The 16,300-nt window shown below is 42.4% G+C and overlaps 1 protein-coding gene across 1 annotated transcript in view; it reads right to left on the bottom strand.

The window, feature by feature from the left end:
• Positions 1-1,984: 1,984 nt before the first annotated feature.
• GALNT1 (polypeptide N-acetylgalactosaminyltransferase 1) overlaps positions 1,985-16,300 on the bottom strand; it is a 242,526-nt gene continuing 228,210 nt past the window's right edge. The window contains exon 12 of the mRNA XM_075586003.1: positions 1,985-3,463. Within this exon, the coding sequence (XP_075442118.1) occupies positions 3,317-3,463 (147 nt within the window). The 3' untranslated portion in view covers positions 1,985-3,316. The remainder of the gene's footprint in view (positions 3,464-16,300) is intronic.

Below are 16,300 nucleotides of genomic sequence, written 5' to 3'. Positions count from 1 at the left end.
TCCCTGCTATAACCATTCACACATGGTTTATTTTGGTTCTAGGTGACAATGACTTTTAAGACATATTAAAGCAACAAATTGGGGACCCACCCCAGTTAAAAAACAAATAAAGAGGGGGGAGTTGATTAGAATTGGATTGCCGCTTTAATGTTTTTGTGGTAGGATTTATACTGTAGCTCCTGTATAACAAATAAGCACACACTTTAGTATTGTACATACATGGACTGTTGCCGGCCAAGAAAAAATGAAGACTCATACATTTTTTTTGCATTATTATATCTAGCATAAAAGAAAAACGGTATGCATTATTTGAGGTCACTTTTTTTATTAATGAAACGCATGAATGTAATGTTTTTGATAAAAAAAAAAGCTACGTAAAAATATTGATATACCAACATTTCAACATAACCTGCCTGTTTTTTCATTTATCTTTTTACATGTTACGGATGTTATGAAATTAGAATGAGAATAGATTTCCCTTTAACAATGTACGAAGGGTTGGAGTGCAATAACATTCCAGGATAGGAATGGGTTTGCAAGCAATATTAACGTTTCTACAGTAAATGAGTGTCTTTTGTGCAACTTTATGAATGACTAAGGAAAAGTATCAACATTTAATAATGAAAAATATAAATTAAAAAAAGAAGAATGGGTGGAACCCCTCCACCCTACCCGTCTCTATTTCCTAGTATCGAATTTTCTTTTATCAGGTACTGTACTTCTCAAACATTACAAACAATGGATTGGTTAAGACAATTAAATACCTAAATGCATTAGAACTATAGAGGATTTCTTTGCACAAAAGCAGATCGAAAGCAAAAAAATATAAAAATCACTTATGCTGCACTGAGGATTCTGCGATATGGGCATTTGGGCAACATTTTTCTTTTTTGGTAGACTGATCGCTCATTTCACTCGCGATGTAACCCCAACGGGGTATAGGAATCTTGCAAAAGGTAATAAAAATAGGCTTTGTCTCTCTCTCTTTCTCTCTCCCCACCCGATTTTGTAATTTAATAGGAAGTAGAGAAACTACAGATGCGCAGTTTTACATAATCAGATCATTTTTTGTAAAACATGTCCATTGTGGATTCATGATAAAAATAGAGGCGTGAAGAAAAAAATAAAAATGTTTAAACCATTTGGCCCTTGAACCTTGAGTGGCTATCACAGCCACTTGTGACATATCAAACGTTAAAAAATACAATTGTAATGACAGCATACAAATGTTTCCATAGCACTAGAGGTGGAAGAGTTAATTATTTGAAGTGTAGCTCTTTCATACAAAAAGGTGTTCAATAAATAAATCAGTGTTTCTCAACACTTTCCTAAGAGAACCCAAGCCAGACCAGATTTTAGGAACAACACTGGATTTACCAAGCACACACATACCCATCTTATATGCGAATGTGTGAATGGTTGGTTATAAAAAAAACAAAAAAAAACATTGCCTTGTTGGGGTGTCCCGAGGAGTGAAATAAGCAACACTGTTGTGGATCCTATGCATGCCATTCAGTGCAGGACATATCTGCTACTCGGTGCTCAGAACCACACTGTAAACCATTCACATGTGTAGTTCTCTTAAGGGGTGTAAACAGTGGTTAGGCAGAAACGCACAAAACAGAATGAAGGAATGGTCCCTTGCCAATCAACACACAGATGCAACCTCACTCACGGGCAGTCATTCCACTTTCATTTATTTTCCTGCAGCCCTGGGTTGCTGTGGTACAATTTCCCAGGGCAATCCCCAGCTGTGGGGAAATACCAGGATTCCCAAAGGAATGATACAGGTTTTCACAGGATAATCTCAGGTTAACTGCCTTTGATTTAAATGACAGTTAACCCTTAACCATAGGGCTTTAACCACGCTGTGCCTCAGTGGATCTCCCCCTACATCTGTAGAATAATCATATCAAGTAATTCTGGATGAGATTCTTTTATGGCGAAAGACTGTGCAAAATTTCACTAACAGTTCAAACCCATGTAAAAATTGAATATTTATTTCCTTCAGGTTTCATCAGAAAAAGAAAATAAACAGCAGATCCACATTACTTTCCAGAAATCCTAATCTAAATATGCACTTGACACTGAAGCACATTAACATTTGAAGCAATGAGGACTCTTCCACCAAATGTAATAAAAAAATAATAATTAAAAAATAAGATACGTTTTCATTTTTTTGAAAGACAAGACTATTGTTGGCTAGAACAAATGAACTAGATTTATTGCTGCGAAAAATAAAATATGAAGTACAGTAGTATGAATCTTGGGCACTAAAAATAAATCGGTCACGTTAACGGAATTTGTAATGGTCTTAAAATCTTCGCTTTATTGAATCTGTCAATCTCAACAGCTTGTGTACTTGGAAAGTGGCAGGTAAAACAACAATAATGTTGCAATGTGTTAATAATCCTGCCTTTTTTAGAAGGCAAAGTTAATATACATTGGATTGGAACCCATCCCCTCCCAAAAAAAAAAAAAAAAAAAATCAGGATAAAAAAAATTTATATTGAAATAACTTCTGCCATTTCAGCTTTTCTCTGCTTTTTAAAAATCAACATCATTCCCACCATGAAAAATATACTCTATCCATTACTATCACACAACTGAAAGAAAGGTGATTTTTTTTTTTTTAATTGGTTCTTGTCCCAGCGGAGGTATAAAATCTACATATAAATCTGATATTTTGCTATAACAAATTGTACTTTTGATATATGTGATTTTAAACTCCTTTTAAACCCTGTTTTTCGCACGTAAAAACCATTTGCGCGAATCTGCGTTGTTTCGGAATCTGCAGCTATCGGTTCTGTACATTCTTGTCTTATATTATGGAGTGTGCTGGTTCTGATAGACCACCAGCGAAAAATTGGTTTGGTCTTGGATATCCCTTCCTTAGGATGACACTTTCAACAGTGGGTACTGATGTGAAGGCAAATTGAACTGATATGCAACTCTCCCAGGGGCCAACAAACTGGTTTGCATTGTCTTTAATTGTTCTCCTGAAAAATTCATCGATACGGGAGACTCCTTTCCTTCTTGTAAACTTCAATGTGCACAGTTAGGATAGAAAGTTATACTATTCACATCCTCGTAGAGGAAGGCTGCTTAACAGCTACTGAAAAACCCACAAGGTACAGTAGTCTGAGCCTGATATGTGCCCGCCCCCATTTTACAGATGCAGAAAACAGTTTTCCTTTCTCTGGATACTCAAGGATGTGCAAGTCACGTGTGCAGAGGTAGCGCAGTCAAATCCTTTTTATTAATTGTTTTTATTTTTTCTTCATTTGAATTTTTTTTGTCCCCCCTTTGCATCATTTTAGAAGTTTTCTGGGAGGGTGACGTTGCGCAGGAGCCACTGCTGAGAGCGGCTGCCATTGCAGTCTCTGATGCTGGGTACTTGACTGTCCTCTTCTGCTGCTTTGTCTAGGCACTGGTTACTGTTCACATGCACCAATGTTAGTTTCTAGAAGAAAGGAGAATAAAACAAATACAGTTTAAAGGTATGTCTATCAAACACAATTTTCGTTTCTTCTACAAATCTCCTGGACTTTTTTTTGGGGGGGGGGGGGGGGGGGAGAAAAACAAATGGGATGTGAAAACAGCACTCAAATGTATCTTCTAATAAACAAAGCAACAAAATTAATACCGGAGAGCTGTAGGATTAAGATTTAAAAAAAAATCTAATTTATTAAATACGATAATCACATTACCATCACCCAAATTGTTAAATTAATAGTATACAACTCAAGATAAAATAGTTAACAAATGTCTGACAAACATGGTTCTGGCCAGTCCTGATTTAAACTAAACAAGTATATTGCACAGTAAAAAAATAATTCCATGAACAACTGAATACCCATCTAATAATCTAACCTTACAATTCCAGTGTCCTTGGTCTTGCCAAGGGAAAACATCACATGGGTCATATTTCATTTAACGATCCTTTATGAAGTTGACTTTTCGCTGCACTGGGTCAGAGGGACTGAGTGTGGCAATAGGATGGAACTCTGCCAGCATGTGGTCCTCACACCTTCCATACTGGTTAACAATGTTTTGAGATTCTGAGTACTGGCAGGACTGGACACCATACTTAATTGGCCACTTTACAAAAATGTGGGTTGACCTCTAAATTCTGCCAATTGTTTGTAAATAAGCACAAATGTGCAGTCTTGATAAATGGCAAAAGGACCACATAATTCCACATGTTGAACAAGGCAGGGCTGCACTCTTTCCCCGCTTTTGTTTGCCTTATCTATTGAACCGTTAGCAAAGATCATTTGGAGCAATCATACAATTGTTGGAGCCTCCAATCAGGCCCCCTCGCACAAGATTGCACTCTATGCAGATGACAGTGTTCTCTTTTTTAAAAGAACTCGAGATCTCTCTCCAAGAGCTTGACTTAACTTTACAAATATATGGGGACGAAGTAGGCTATAAGATTAATCATACAAAAACTAAGTTGATGTGGCTGGATTCACCTACTCAGAATTTGGAATTAAATTCCAGTAAGAAGTTGATCATGTTACTTACATCGGGGAGCTGATCACAGCTAAATTACAGCGATTGTATGAACTGAACCATAGCAAAGCACTTGCGTTATTGGATTCATGAAAATGAATTCTGTTGACTTGGTGGGTCAGATTGAACGCAGTCGAAATGACAGTACTTCCTAAATGTGTTTATTTATTCAGCTTACAGTACTTCCCATTTCTGCTCCAAAAACATTTTTTTTAATATTAGGAAACGCTAAGATTCATTTGAAAAAATAAAAAACTTTTTATTAAGTGGGGAAAAAAATGTATGTTCCCCCAATGAGCAAGCAGGATTTAACCTGTCATAATTTTACGTTGCATAATGCTGCAGCATCATTTTAGAGCACCAACATATTGGTACTCCATTAAGACAGATGCCCATTAGGTAGAAAATGCTTGCAGAAGTAAGGCCAGTAGCTACAGTATGCTTCTTTCAGATCTCTCAAATACAAAAACAACCCAGTTGAAAAACACACTCATTTATTCCAAATGCCCTTTGTAACTGGACAATGAGTTATTTCCAGCTATAGCTTCAATACTTCTCCCCCCCCCCCCCCACCTACCAAAATGTATATGATTTAAACACTTTAATAGCACAGAACTTAAACTATTTGTCTTTGCACTGAGCACAGTGGGTATTTTTATATTCAAACGCCTATCAACAAGGTATTGGGATCTCAATGCCACAACTGCAATTTAAGGTGGAACAGTGAATTCCTTTTTAGTAATATTTCCAGATACGGCATGCTTTAACAAATCTATAAAACAATCTTACCAAAGGACCCATTCACTTTAGAATGTTATATGTACTGAGGACTCTAAGAATATATTGTCTAGGATTCATAGGGGTTATCTTGCTTTTATATAGAGTATACAACACCTGTACTTGAAGTCTTGCACTCTGACACATAGGGAAGAGATTGGATGATAAATGGTTGGACATATTTTAAGCCTACAAACATGTCACGGTGCCCCTCTGTAGGTCCTAACACTGCGCTACCTGCAAAAAGCTCTCATAACCACTCCAAGTTGCAGTTAAGATGTGCAATGAATGTTGTGTCTACAATGTTTAATGTGCTTTGAAATATTGTATAAGGCCGTTAACGTACAGTAGAATAAAAATTTAATTAAAAAAAGATATGTAATCAGTGTAAAGTAAAAATGTGCTTGCTTGGTGTATGTGGCAAAACCTTTTTTCTCCCCAAATGGGGACTCTAAAGGAGGGGTATCAATAAAGCCCCTTTCAGGATACAAGTAAGGATCAGAGTAATAGGGTGGTTACTTTGCCTGCACAATCTATTGTCCATCACAGTCACAGCACATACAAGAGAAGAGTTCCAAGAAGCCCCTCCCCTCTTTGCAATTTACCATTTTAACAAATCTAAAAAAACAAAAAACAAAACAAAACTTGAAAGTTTATGATTTTGCATAAATAAAGGCATCACAAATACTTAACAAGTTTCTACCCTTGGCATGGTCATAGGAGAGACTACACATACATGGTCACATGCTAGATCGGATATTTTATTTGCCATTGGGGGTCACGTTGGCTAACAGGAACACAGGACCTTCCAACAAGAACTGCGATTTATTGCTATATGTGAAGCAGCATTTTCTACTACCAAGTACCAGATGTCAAAGACGGCTTAACAGCAGCAGATCATGGAGAAAATACAAAAAAGTGCAAGCACTATGAATCTCTATGCTCAATGGAAATAATTTCATGCTAGCAACAGACAAGAGATTGCAATTGGGCCAAAAAGGAATAAAATAGTTACCTAGGTTGCATCGTTCAACTTGACCATGGTATTTATACAGGAATAATAAGAGAATAGTTTCAGTGAATAATAAGAGAATAGTTTCAGACAGCAGTGCTTAGAAAAAAATATATATAGATATATCTAAGACATGCAAATAAGCATACAGTAATATTTCCATTTGCTATATGCTTTGCTGTGGAGGGTTTTTGTCATTTTTTTTACCGACCATATCTTAACTAAGTATGGTAAAACCTATCCCTTGCTACATTTTTGCATAGCCAGTATAACCAACTCCACACTGAAGACACCCATTAAGGTCGAAACAGTGTCTGTGGTTGGGTTTACTGGCTATGCATCTTAACCCTGGCTGTGCTCAAAGCTGCGACCATGCAGCAAGCTTAAGCCTATAGGGAACCATGTTGAATGGTTTTGAAGCAAAAGGTGGCACTGTGTGCTCATTTGCATGTCATTTCACAGAATCCCTTGCTGCAGTGAAAGTGCTGGGTGATAATGGTGAAAGGTGGGGTTGCAGACCTGTCTAAAACATGTGAATGTGCTCTCAAGTGATATTTTCATTTGCTATACGGTGGAGGGTTTTCAGTCACTTTTTCACCCACCATAAGTGTGTGTGTGTGTGTGTGTGTGTGTGTGTGTGTGTGTGTGTGTGTGTAGCACCTAAGGGGTGAATCACTGAATGTATGTCAGCCCAAACTAAACATAAACACCTACAGTAGGTTGTGGTTATAAGATGCCTAATTTTATAATTGATACACAGTATTGTACGTGTCCTGATATGCTACAAATATACTAAGGCTATAACACAATGTTTCAATATGATAATAATAAAATGACTGATATAAATCATTGCCCTAAATAACAAACATATACCAATAACAACTAATATAAAACTAATATAAATGTGTACTGTAAAAAAATAAATGTAAAAAGCAATGAAGATATGAAATAGAAAAAGTCACAAGTCCATGTATTGGATCACAATGAATCCATGATGATAAAAAAACCTTTAAGAACACATCTTGGATGCTGGCAGCCTTTCTTCTGGGGTCAACAACCTCCCAAAAGTGTACCTAACAGAGGAAAAAAAAAAAGAGAAAGAAAAGCGCCCGATCCTCGTGTGATGCCAGAGTATAAAAGGTTTAATAAAATAGAACTTCGACAAATTCTAACTCACAATCTTGCCAACGTATATAAGCGTGGTATGAGCTGATCTCATGCGCCAACGTTGGAGGAGAAAAACGCTGTCTGCCCGCTCCGTTGTAGGATGTAATCTCCTGGAACTCACTGCTGGTGTCATTGTGTTGAAATCCTCCAGCAACCCGAGTTTGCAGAATATTGCCCGTGGGATGAATAGTTCTTTTGAAAGCTCCTTGTATTGTCCCTGAATATATTTGTATATAGTTATCATATCCCCTCTTAGACGCCTCTTTTCTAATGTAAATAAATCTAATTTAGCTAGCCTCTCCTCATAAGTTAGAATGTCCATCCCCTTTATTAATTTGGTGGCTCTTCTCTGCACTCTCTCTAGTTCCATAATGTCTTTTCTTAGGATTGGTGCGCAAAATTGTACTCCATATTCAAGGTGTGGTCTTACTAATGCTTTATAATGGGGCATAATTATGTTTACTTCCCTTCCATCCATTGCCCGTTTGATGCAAGATAAGATCTTGTTTGCCTTTGCAGCTACTGCATGACATTGGGCACTATTGCTAAGCCTGCTGTCTACAAGCACTCCTAAATCCTTCTCCATCAAGGATTCCCCCAATATATCTCCATTTAATTTGTAAGTCGCCTTTTTATTCTTGCATCCCAAATGCATAACCTTACATGTATCTGTATTAAACCTCATTTGCCATTTACCTGCCCAGGTTTCCAGTCTCTCCAAGTCCTTCTGTAGAGAAATTACATCCTGCTCTGATTCTATTACCTTACACAATTTAGTATCATCAGCAAAGATGGAGACTTTGCTCTCGATCCCAACCTCAAGGTCATTAATAAACAAGTTAAAAAGCAGGGGTCCCAGTACCGATCCTTGAGGTACTCCACTCACGACTTTAGCCCAACCTGAAAAAGTTCCATTTATGACAACCCTCTGTTGTCTGTCCTTTAACCAGTTTTCAATCCAGGTGCATATATTATTACCGAATCCAATTTTCTTTATTTTGTACACCAACCTCTTGTGTGAAACCGTATCAAAAGCATTTGCAAAATCTAAGTAGACCACATCAACGGCATTACCCTGGTCTAAATTCCTACTTACCTCCTCAAAGAAACAAATAAGGTTAGTTTGGCAAGATCTATCCTTCATAAATCCATGCTGACTATTACTAATAATTTTCTTTTCCATTAGGTATTTCTGAATATTATCCCGTATTAAACCTTCAAGTAGTTTCCCTACTATTGAAGTCAGGCTTACAGGTCTGTAATTCCCCGGGTGTGATCTAGCTACCTTTTTAAATATAGGCACCACATCTACTTTACGCCAATCTTGTGGTACTGAGTCTGTGGAAATGGAGTCCTTGAATATTAAATATAATGGTTTTGCAATTACTGAGCTTAACTACTTGAGAACTCTTGAATGTATGCCATCGGGGCCAGGTGCCTTATTTACTTTAATTTTTTCAAGTCGCTTATGAACTTCTTCCTCAGTTAACCAATTGGTCATTAATATGGAGGTTGTGGCTTCCTCCTGTGGCGCTACTATTGAACTTGATTCTTCCCTGGTAAACACAGAGGCAAAGAATTTGTTTAATACCTCTGCTTTTTCCTTATCTCCAATAATCTGCCTACCCATCTCACACTGAAAGGGTCCTATATTTTCTTTTCTCGTTTTTTTTTATTAAGGTACTTAAAGAACTTTTTAGGGTTGACCTTACTTTCTATTGCAATCCTTTTTTCATTATCCATTTTTGCTAATTTAATTGCCCTTTTGCAATTTTTGTTACATTCCTTATAATTCTGATACGATGTCTCTGTCCCTTCTGACTTAAAGAATCTAAACGCCTTCCTCTTCTTGTCCATTTCCTCCCCTACCTGTTTATTAGCCACATTGGTTTTGACTTATTTCTTTTATACTTATTACCCAAGGGTATACACTGATAAGTGTGCTTTTCTAACAATGTTTTAAAGACTGCCCATTTATCTTCTACATTTTTCCCTGCAAAAACACCATCCCATTGTATTACTACTAGATTAGACCTCATTAAAATCTGCCTTTCTAAAGTTTAAAGTCTTTGTTGAACCCAAGTAATCTGTTTTTTGATAATTTATTTCAAATGAGACCATGTTATGATCACTGTTATCCAAATGTTCCAGGATTTGAATATTTGTTATGACTTCTACATTGTTTGATATGACCAAATCCAGAACTGCCCCTCTCCTGGTTGGTTCCTCAATAATTTGGGTCATATAATTATCTTTAAGCACCCCCAAAAACCTGTTTCCTTTTGTTGTAACGCTAATCTCATTGCCCCAGTCTATGTCTGGATAATTCAAATCCCCCATTATGCAAAAATTGACCCAGTTTTGATGCCTTCTCCATGTGCAAAAGTATTTTAGCTTCCTCAATCTCACAGATATTTGGTGGTATATAGCATATTCCCACAAACATTTTCTTTATACTTTTACCTCCACTGCTAATTTCTATCCACAAGGTCTCTACATTTTCATCATTCCCTTCATAGACATCATCCCTTATAATAGGTTTTAGATCTGGTTTAACATATAGACATACTCCACCTCCCCTTCTATTTGTTCAATCCTTCCAAAAAAGAGAATACCCCTTTAAATTAACTGTCCAGTCATGAGTTTCATCCCACCATGTTTCAGTAATGCCTATGATATCATACTGCTCCCTTGTAGCTATTAATTCAAGCTCCCCCATTTTATCTGTCAGGCTTCTTGCATTAGCAAGCATGCATTTAAGTTTTTTTTCAGCCTGTACTATTATCTTATCTGCTCCTTCCTTTCTGCTCCCACTTGGTTTAGTCTTTAGAAGTTTTCTAGTATTATCTCTATTTACTATGGGTATCTCACTGCTTGTCAAACTTGCATTTGCCCCCATTCTACCTCCATACCACCTTGTATCCTCATATATTCCATTTAGTTCATTATCTGTTTCATTCCCCTCCCCCCTCCATCCTAGTTTAAAATCTCCTCCAACCTTTTTAGCATTCTCCCCCCTAGCACAGAAGATCCCTCTTCATTGAGGTGCAATCCGTCCCTAGAATATAGATGGCACCTCTCAGAAAAGGAGTCCCAGTGCTCTAAAAACCCAAACCCCTCCTTCCTGCACCACTTTCTTAGCCATGCATTAACCTCCCTGATCTCTTACTGTCTCCCTGCGGTAGCGCATGGCACTGGTAGTATTTCAGAAAATACTACCTTGGAGGTCCTTGCCTTAAGCTTTTGGCCTAGATCCCTGTAATCATTTTTTAGGACCCTCCATCTTTCGCTAACTTTGTCATTGGTGCCAACATGTACCAAGACCGCCGGGTCAATCCCAGCCCCCCCCCCCAACAATCTGTCTACCCGATCCGCAATGTGCCACTGTAAGTGCAGCATGCAGCTTAGTGTCATAGAAAGAAGCATTACATTTTTATAACCATTTCAATCCCTCAAGATATAGCCATACAACTTAAAGCATGCAAAAACAGCCAAAATCCAGATTTAAAAAAAAAAAAAAAAAAAATCTGTTCTGTAGTATTAGATAAGGACTGCATTAAAAAAAATTCCAACGGCTAATGCCATTTGAAATTATTTTCTAAATGTATTGATCATCCTTTGGTTGCTATAGCAACAATTTAGAACGTCACGTCCAATTCCTGAAAAAGGCACACCCTTTTCAGCTCTGCCGTTTGGCAACAAAGCATCACAAAAATCTATTGCGGTGTTCCACGCAGTAGACTGTGATTACCAAATTGAAAGCTGTAACAATAATGTTACACTTGGTAATATAACTTTACATTGCAGTGTCAGCATTTCACAGACCGCAACACAGTCAGAAGGTGGCCATTACGATAGCCCCATGAACAGGATATTGGCCTATTCATCACAGGATAACAGATCGATCAGCAGCTTAGGTAATTATTTCTCATTAAAGCTACTCGCATTCTACATTTACTATAACAAAAAAAATAAAAAAGGGAAGGTGGCTGCAGGACTGCTGCTTTAAAATAGTAGTAGGGAGAATTTGTATTGAAAGATCGTCGCTGTAGTCCTTACATCAATGTGATGATCACAGACCATAGGACACGGCCCAAAGAAGGATCTCCGATAAGCTAGTCATGAAGAAAAATTGCTTGTACAATGGATTAGACTGTTGTGAGCCAAAAGAACCAAGTAACTGACAAGTTTAAATTAATTTATTGAAGTGAAACTTCCTTAGTGGCACCTCATTCGTGATGGGGCAAAAATGGATTGTGGAGACAGAAATGAAACGGATGTGACGTCAGTGCTGGCAGTTGAGGCCGGGCTGTGTTCTGGCTCAGCCCGACCCCAACACTGACATCACACCCGCTCCACAAATCAGATGCGGCGGCGGCGGCGATAGCCGCCGGCGCCGCTCCTAACGGGCGCTGCTCCCCCCACATGGCTAATGACATATGCGGCGGCGGCGGCGGCGATAGCCGCCGGCGCCGCTCCTAACGGCCGCCATTCCCCCCGCACATCCGCTGCCAAGCCGCGCATGCTCAGTAATCATGGGGACTGGAGGAAAGCCACGCATGCGCAGAAGCGGTTGGCAGCGGCGCCGTTCCCCGCCCGCTGCCACGGCTGTAAACATGTGTTGCCGTTCCCCGTCTGCTGCCCGGGACAGCAGAGACCGCCTGACCGGGACAGCAGAGACCGCCCGACCGGGACAGCCCCCCCCCCCTTTCCTAACCCGAATGGGACCTCCCAGCCCACACATGTGCCCGCCTAACTTCCACTACCGCTGCCATGCCGCGCATGCGCAGAAGCGGCTGGCAGCGGCGCCATTCAGCCCTCCAGTGACGCGGGCGTTTGCGGGCCCCCCAGGAAGCGGTGTTACAAAAACCCGGGCGCAACCCGCGCGGACCCCCCCCCCCCAGACCCCCCACACACTGACGGACCCCCCCGGACCCCCCACACACTGACGGACCCCCCCACATACTGACTGACCCCCCCCGGACCCCCCCACACACTGACAGATCCCCTCAGACCTCCACACACACTGACTGACCCCCCCAGACCCCCACACACACTGACTGACCCCCCCCAGACCCCCACACACACTGACTGACCCCCCCAGACCCCCACACACACTGACTGACCCCCCCAGACCCCCACACATACTGACTGACCCCCCAGACCACCAAACACACTGACTGACCACCCCAGACCCCCACACACACTGACTGACCCCCCAGAGACCCACACACACTGACTGAACCCCCCAGACCCCCACACACACTGACTGACCCCCCCAGACCCCCACACACATTGACTGACCCCCCCAGACCCCCACACACACTGACTGACCCCCCCAGACCCCCACACACACTGACTGACCCCCCCAGACCCCCACACACACTGACTAACCCCCCAGACCCCCACACACACTGACTGAACCCCCCAGACCCCCACACACACTGACTGAACCCCCCAGACCCCCACACACACTGACTGAACCCCCCAGACCCCCACACACACTGACAGACCCCCACACACACTGCCTGACCCCCCCAGACCCCCACACACACTGACTGACCCCCCCAGACCCCCAAACACACTGACTGACCACCCCAGACCCCCACACACTGACTGACCCCCCAGAGACCCACACACACTGACTGACCCCCACACACACTGACTGACCCCCCAGAGACCCACACACACTGACAGACCCCCACACACACTGCCTGACCCCCCAGACCCCCACACACACTGCCTGACCCCCCCAGACCCCCACACACACTGACCCCCCCAGAGCCCCACACACACTGACTGACCCCCCCAGACCCCCACACACTGACCCCCACGACCCCCACACACACTCACACTCACACGCACACTCACAGTCACACGTACACTCAGTCACACTCACACTCAGTCACACTCACAGTCAGACGCACTCAGTCACACTCAGTCAGACGCACACGTACAGTCACACGCACACGCATAGTCACACGCACAGTCACACGCACACTCTCAGTCACACGCACACTCTCAGTCACACGCACACTCTCAGTCACACGCACACTCTCTGTCACACGCACACTCTCTGTCACACGCACACTCTCTGTCACACGCACACTCTCAGTCACACGCACACTCTCAGTCACGCGCGCACTCTGTCACGCGCGCACTCTGTCACACGCGCACTCTGTCACACGCGCACTCTGTCACACGCGCACTCTGTCACACGCGCACTCTGTCACACGCGCACTCTGTCACACGCGCACTCTGTCACGCGCGCACTCTCAGTCACGCGCGCACTCTCAGTCACGCGCGCACTCTCAGTCACGCGCACTCAGTCACACGCGCACTCTCAGTCACACGCGCACTCTCAGTCACACGCGCACTCTCAGTCACACGCGCACTCTCAGTCACACGCGCACTCTCAGTCACACGCGCACTCTCAGTCACACGCGCACTCTCAGTCACACGCGCACTCTCAGTCACACGCGCACTCTCAGTCACACGCGCACTCTCAGTCACACGCGCACTCTCAGTCACACGCGCACTCTCAGTCACACGCGCACTCTCAGTCACACGCGCACTCTCAGTCACACGCGCACTCTCAGTCACACGCGCACTCTCAGTCACACGCGCACTCTCAGTCACACGCGCACTCTCAGTCACACGCGCACTTTCAGTCACACGCGCACTTTCAGTCACACGCGCACTCTCTGTCACACGCGCACTCTCTGTCACACGCGCACTCTGTCACACGCGCACTCTGTCACACGTGCACTCTCTGTCACACGCGCACACTCTCAGTCACACGCGCACACTCTCAGTCACACGCGCACACTCTCAGTCACACGCGCACACTCTCAGTCACACGCGCACACTCTCAGTCACACGCGCACTCTCAGTCACACGCGCACTCTCAGTCACACGCGCACTCTCAGTCACACGCGCACTTTCAGTCACACGCGCACTCAGTCACACGCGCACTCTCAGTCACACGCGCACTCTCAGTCACACGCGCACTCTCAGTCACACGCGCACTCTCAGTCACACGCACACTCTCAGTCACACGCGCACACTCTCAGTCACACGCGCACACTCTCAGTCACACGCGCACACTCTCAGTCACACGCGCACACTCTCAGTCACACGCACACTCTCAGTCACACGCGCACACTCTCAGTCAGTCACGCACACTCTCAGTCAGTCACGCACACTCTCAGTCAGTCACGCACACTCTCAGTCACACGCGCACACTCTCAGTCACACGCGCACACTCTCAGTCACACGCGCACACTCTCAGTCACACGCGCACACTCTCAGTCACACGCGCACACTCTCAGTCACACGCGCACACTCTCAGTCACACGCGCACACTCTCAGTCACACGCGCACACTCTCAGTCACACGCACACTCTCAGTCACACGCACACTCTCAGTCACACGCACACTCTCAGTCACATGCACAGTCACACGCGGAATTCACACTTAGTGCAAATAGCTAATACAGGGGATGTGTGCCGAGCACGCGCATTCTAAGTCAAATTTATTTGCATTTTGTCATTGAGATTGTATTTTGATTTTTAATTAAAACATCACCAACACCAACACAAATACAATTTCTGTGACAAAAGTCAAAGAAGTTTCACTTACTATGCGCGTGCTCAGCACACACAGCTTTTTTTTTTATATTAAATGGTTGTTTATGAGTAGAATGCTGGAATATATTGTTGATGACCTTCCAGAAATTTGCTGGGATAAAAAAATTTTGATAGTGTGTCAGAGTAATATTGGGCTTTTGCTAGTCGTTTGCCTTGTGCACATATTCCGCCGGCATCTGTAGTTAAGATCATTGGTAGTGCCAGTTACTTTGTATCTTTTCCACATGGCATCCCTAAAATGGTAAAGTGCGAAAACGTTGGATGCAACACAGAAGGTAGGCCCTCGGTACTCTCATTCAGCGTAGTGAAAGATGGGTATAACCGAGTTTTAAGAACTCTTTGGGGGGAGAAAAAAACAGTACAGAATTGGGGTCAGTTATCAGGTGCATTCTGTACTGAGCGAGGGCTGTTGGTAAGGTCAGCCAGAAATAGTTGTGGGTTAATGTTTTTTAATGTTCTGGTTCTGGGATGAGGTGCAGGTATAGTATAGAGTGGAAACTTTCCCCCCACTTTAACCTAGAGGGATCTTCACTACAGTACAGTGCAGGTTCCAGTGGTACAGAAGGAGTTAAGCCATTCACATATAATCTGCTTCTCAATATGGTTGACTTGGCATTCATTGAAATTGGGATTGCATGTTTACTCTAAAACTAGAATAAATATACAAGAGAAAAAAGGGAGTGTATGAAAAACCTAATACTGCCATTCATTGCCATTATATCTCCCACTATGTGAAACAGACATTCATTGCTAGAAATCAGTAAGCGGGCCTTCAAGCACCAAGAGATTTGTTTGTCGCGCTCAGTAAGAGGCTGACCGAAAACACAACTACGGTAAAGTGTATAATTAACATTGTAAGATCAAAAACAAAGGAAGAAGAATCAGAGCCCCTTCTTTGACTGCACTCAAAATCAGATAGTGTTAAATAAGGGAACAAATAAAAGTTAACCTTCACTTTGTGTTATTATGTCGCTGCTTCAATTTTAACATACACTAATAAAAAAATAGTAGTGATAATGATAAACAGAAGTAAGCACTCATATAAAGTTGCTAAAAACTTATAGGCAGACGCGGAATTAACACAGCTAAATGAGTATCATCACGTCACAGTATGCAGAGTAGGTTGAGACCAGAACAGCAATTGCTGTACTGAAATAACCAGTTTCAAAAATATTTG

Source organism: Ascaphus truei, chromosome 2 (assembly GCF_040206685.1).
Source record: "Ascaphus truei isolate aAscTru1 chromosome 2, aAscTru1.hap1, whole genome shotgun sequence".
Lineage (NCBI taxonomy): Eukaryota > Metazoa > Chordata > Amphibia > Anura > Ascaphidae > Ascaphus > Ascaphus truei.
Note: the sequence above shows the minus strand (reverse complement) of the source record. Positions and strands in the feature narration are given on the sequence as shown.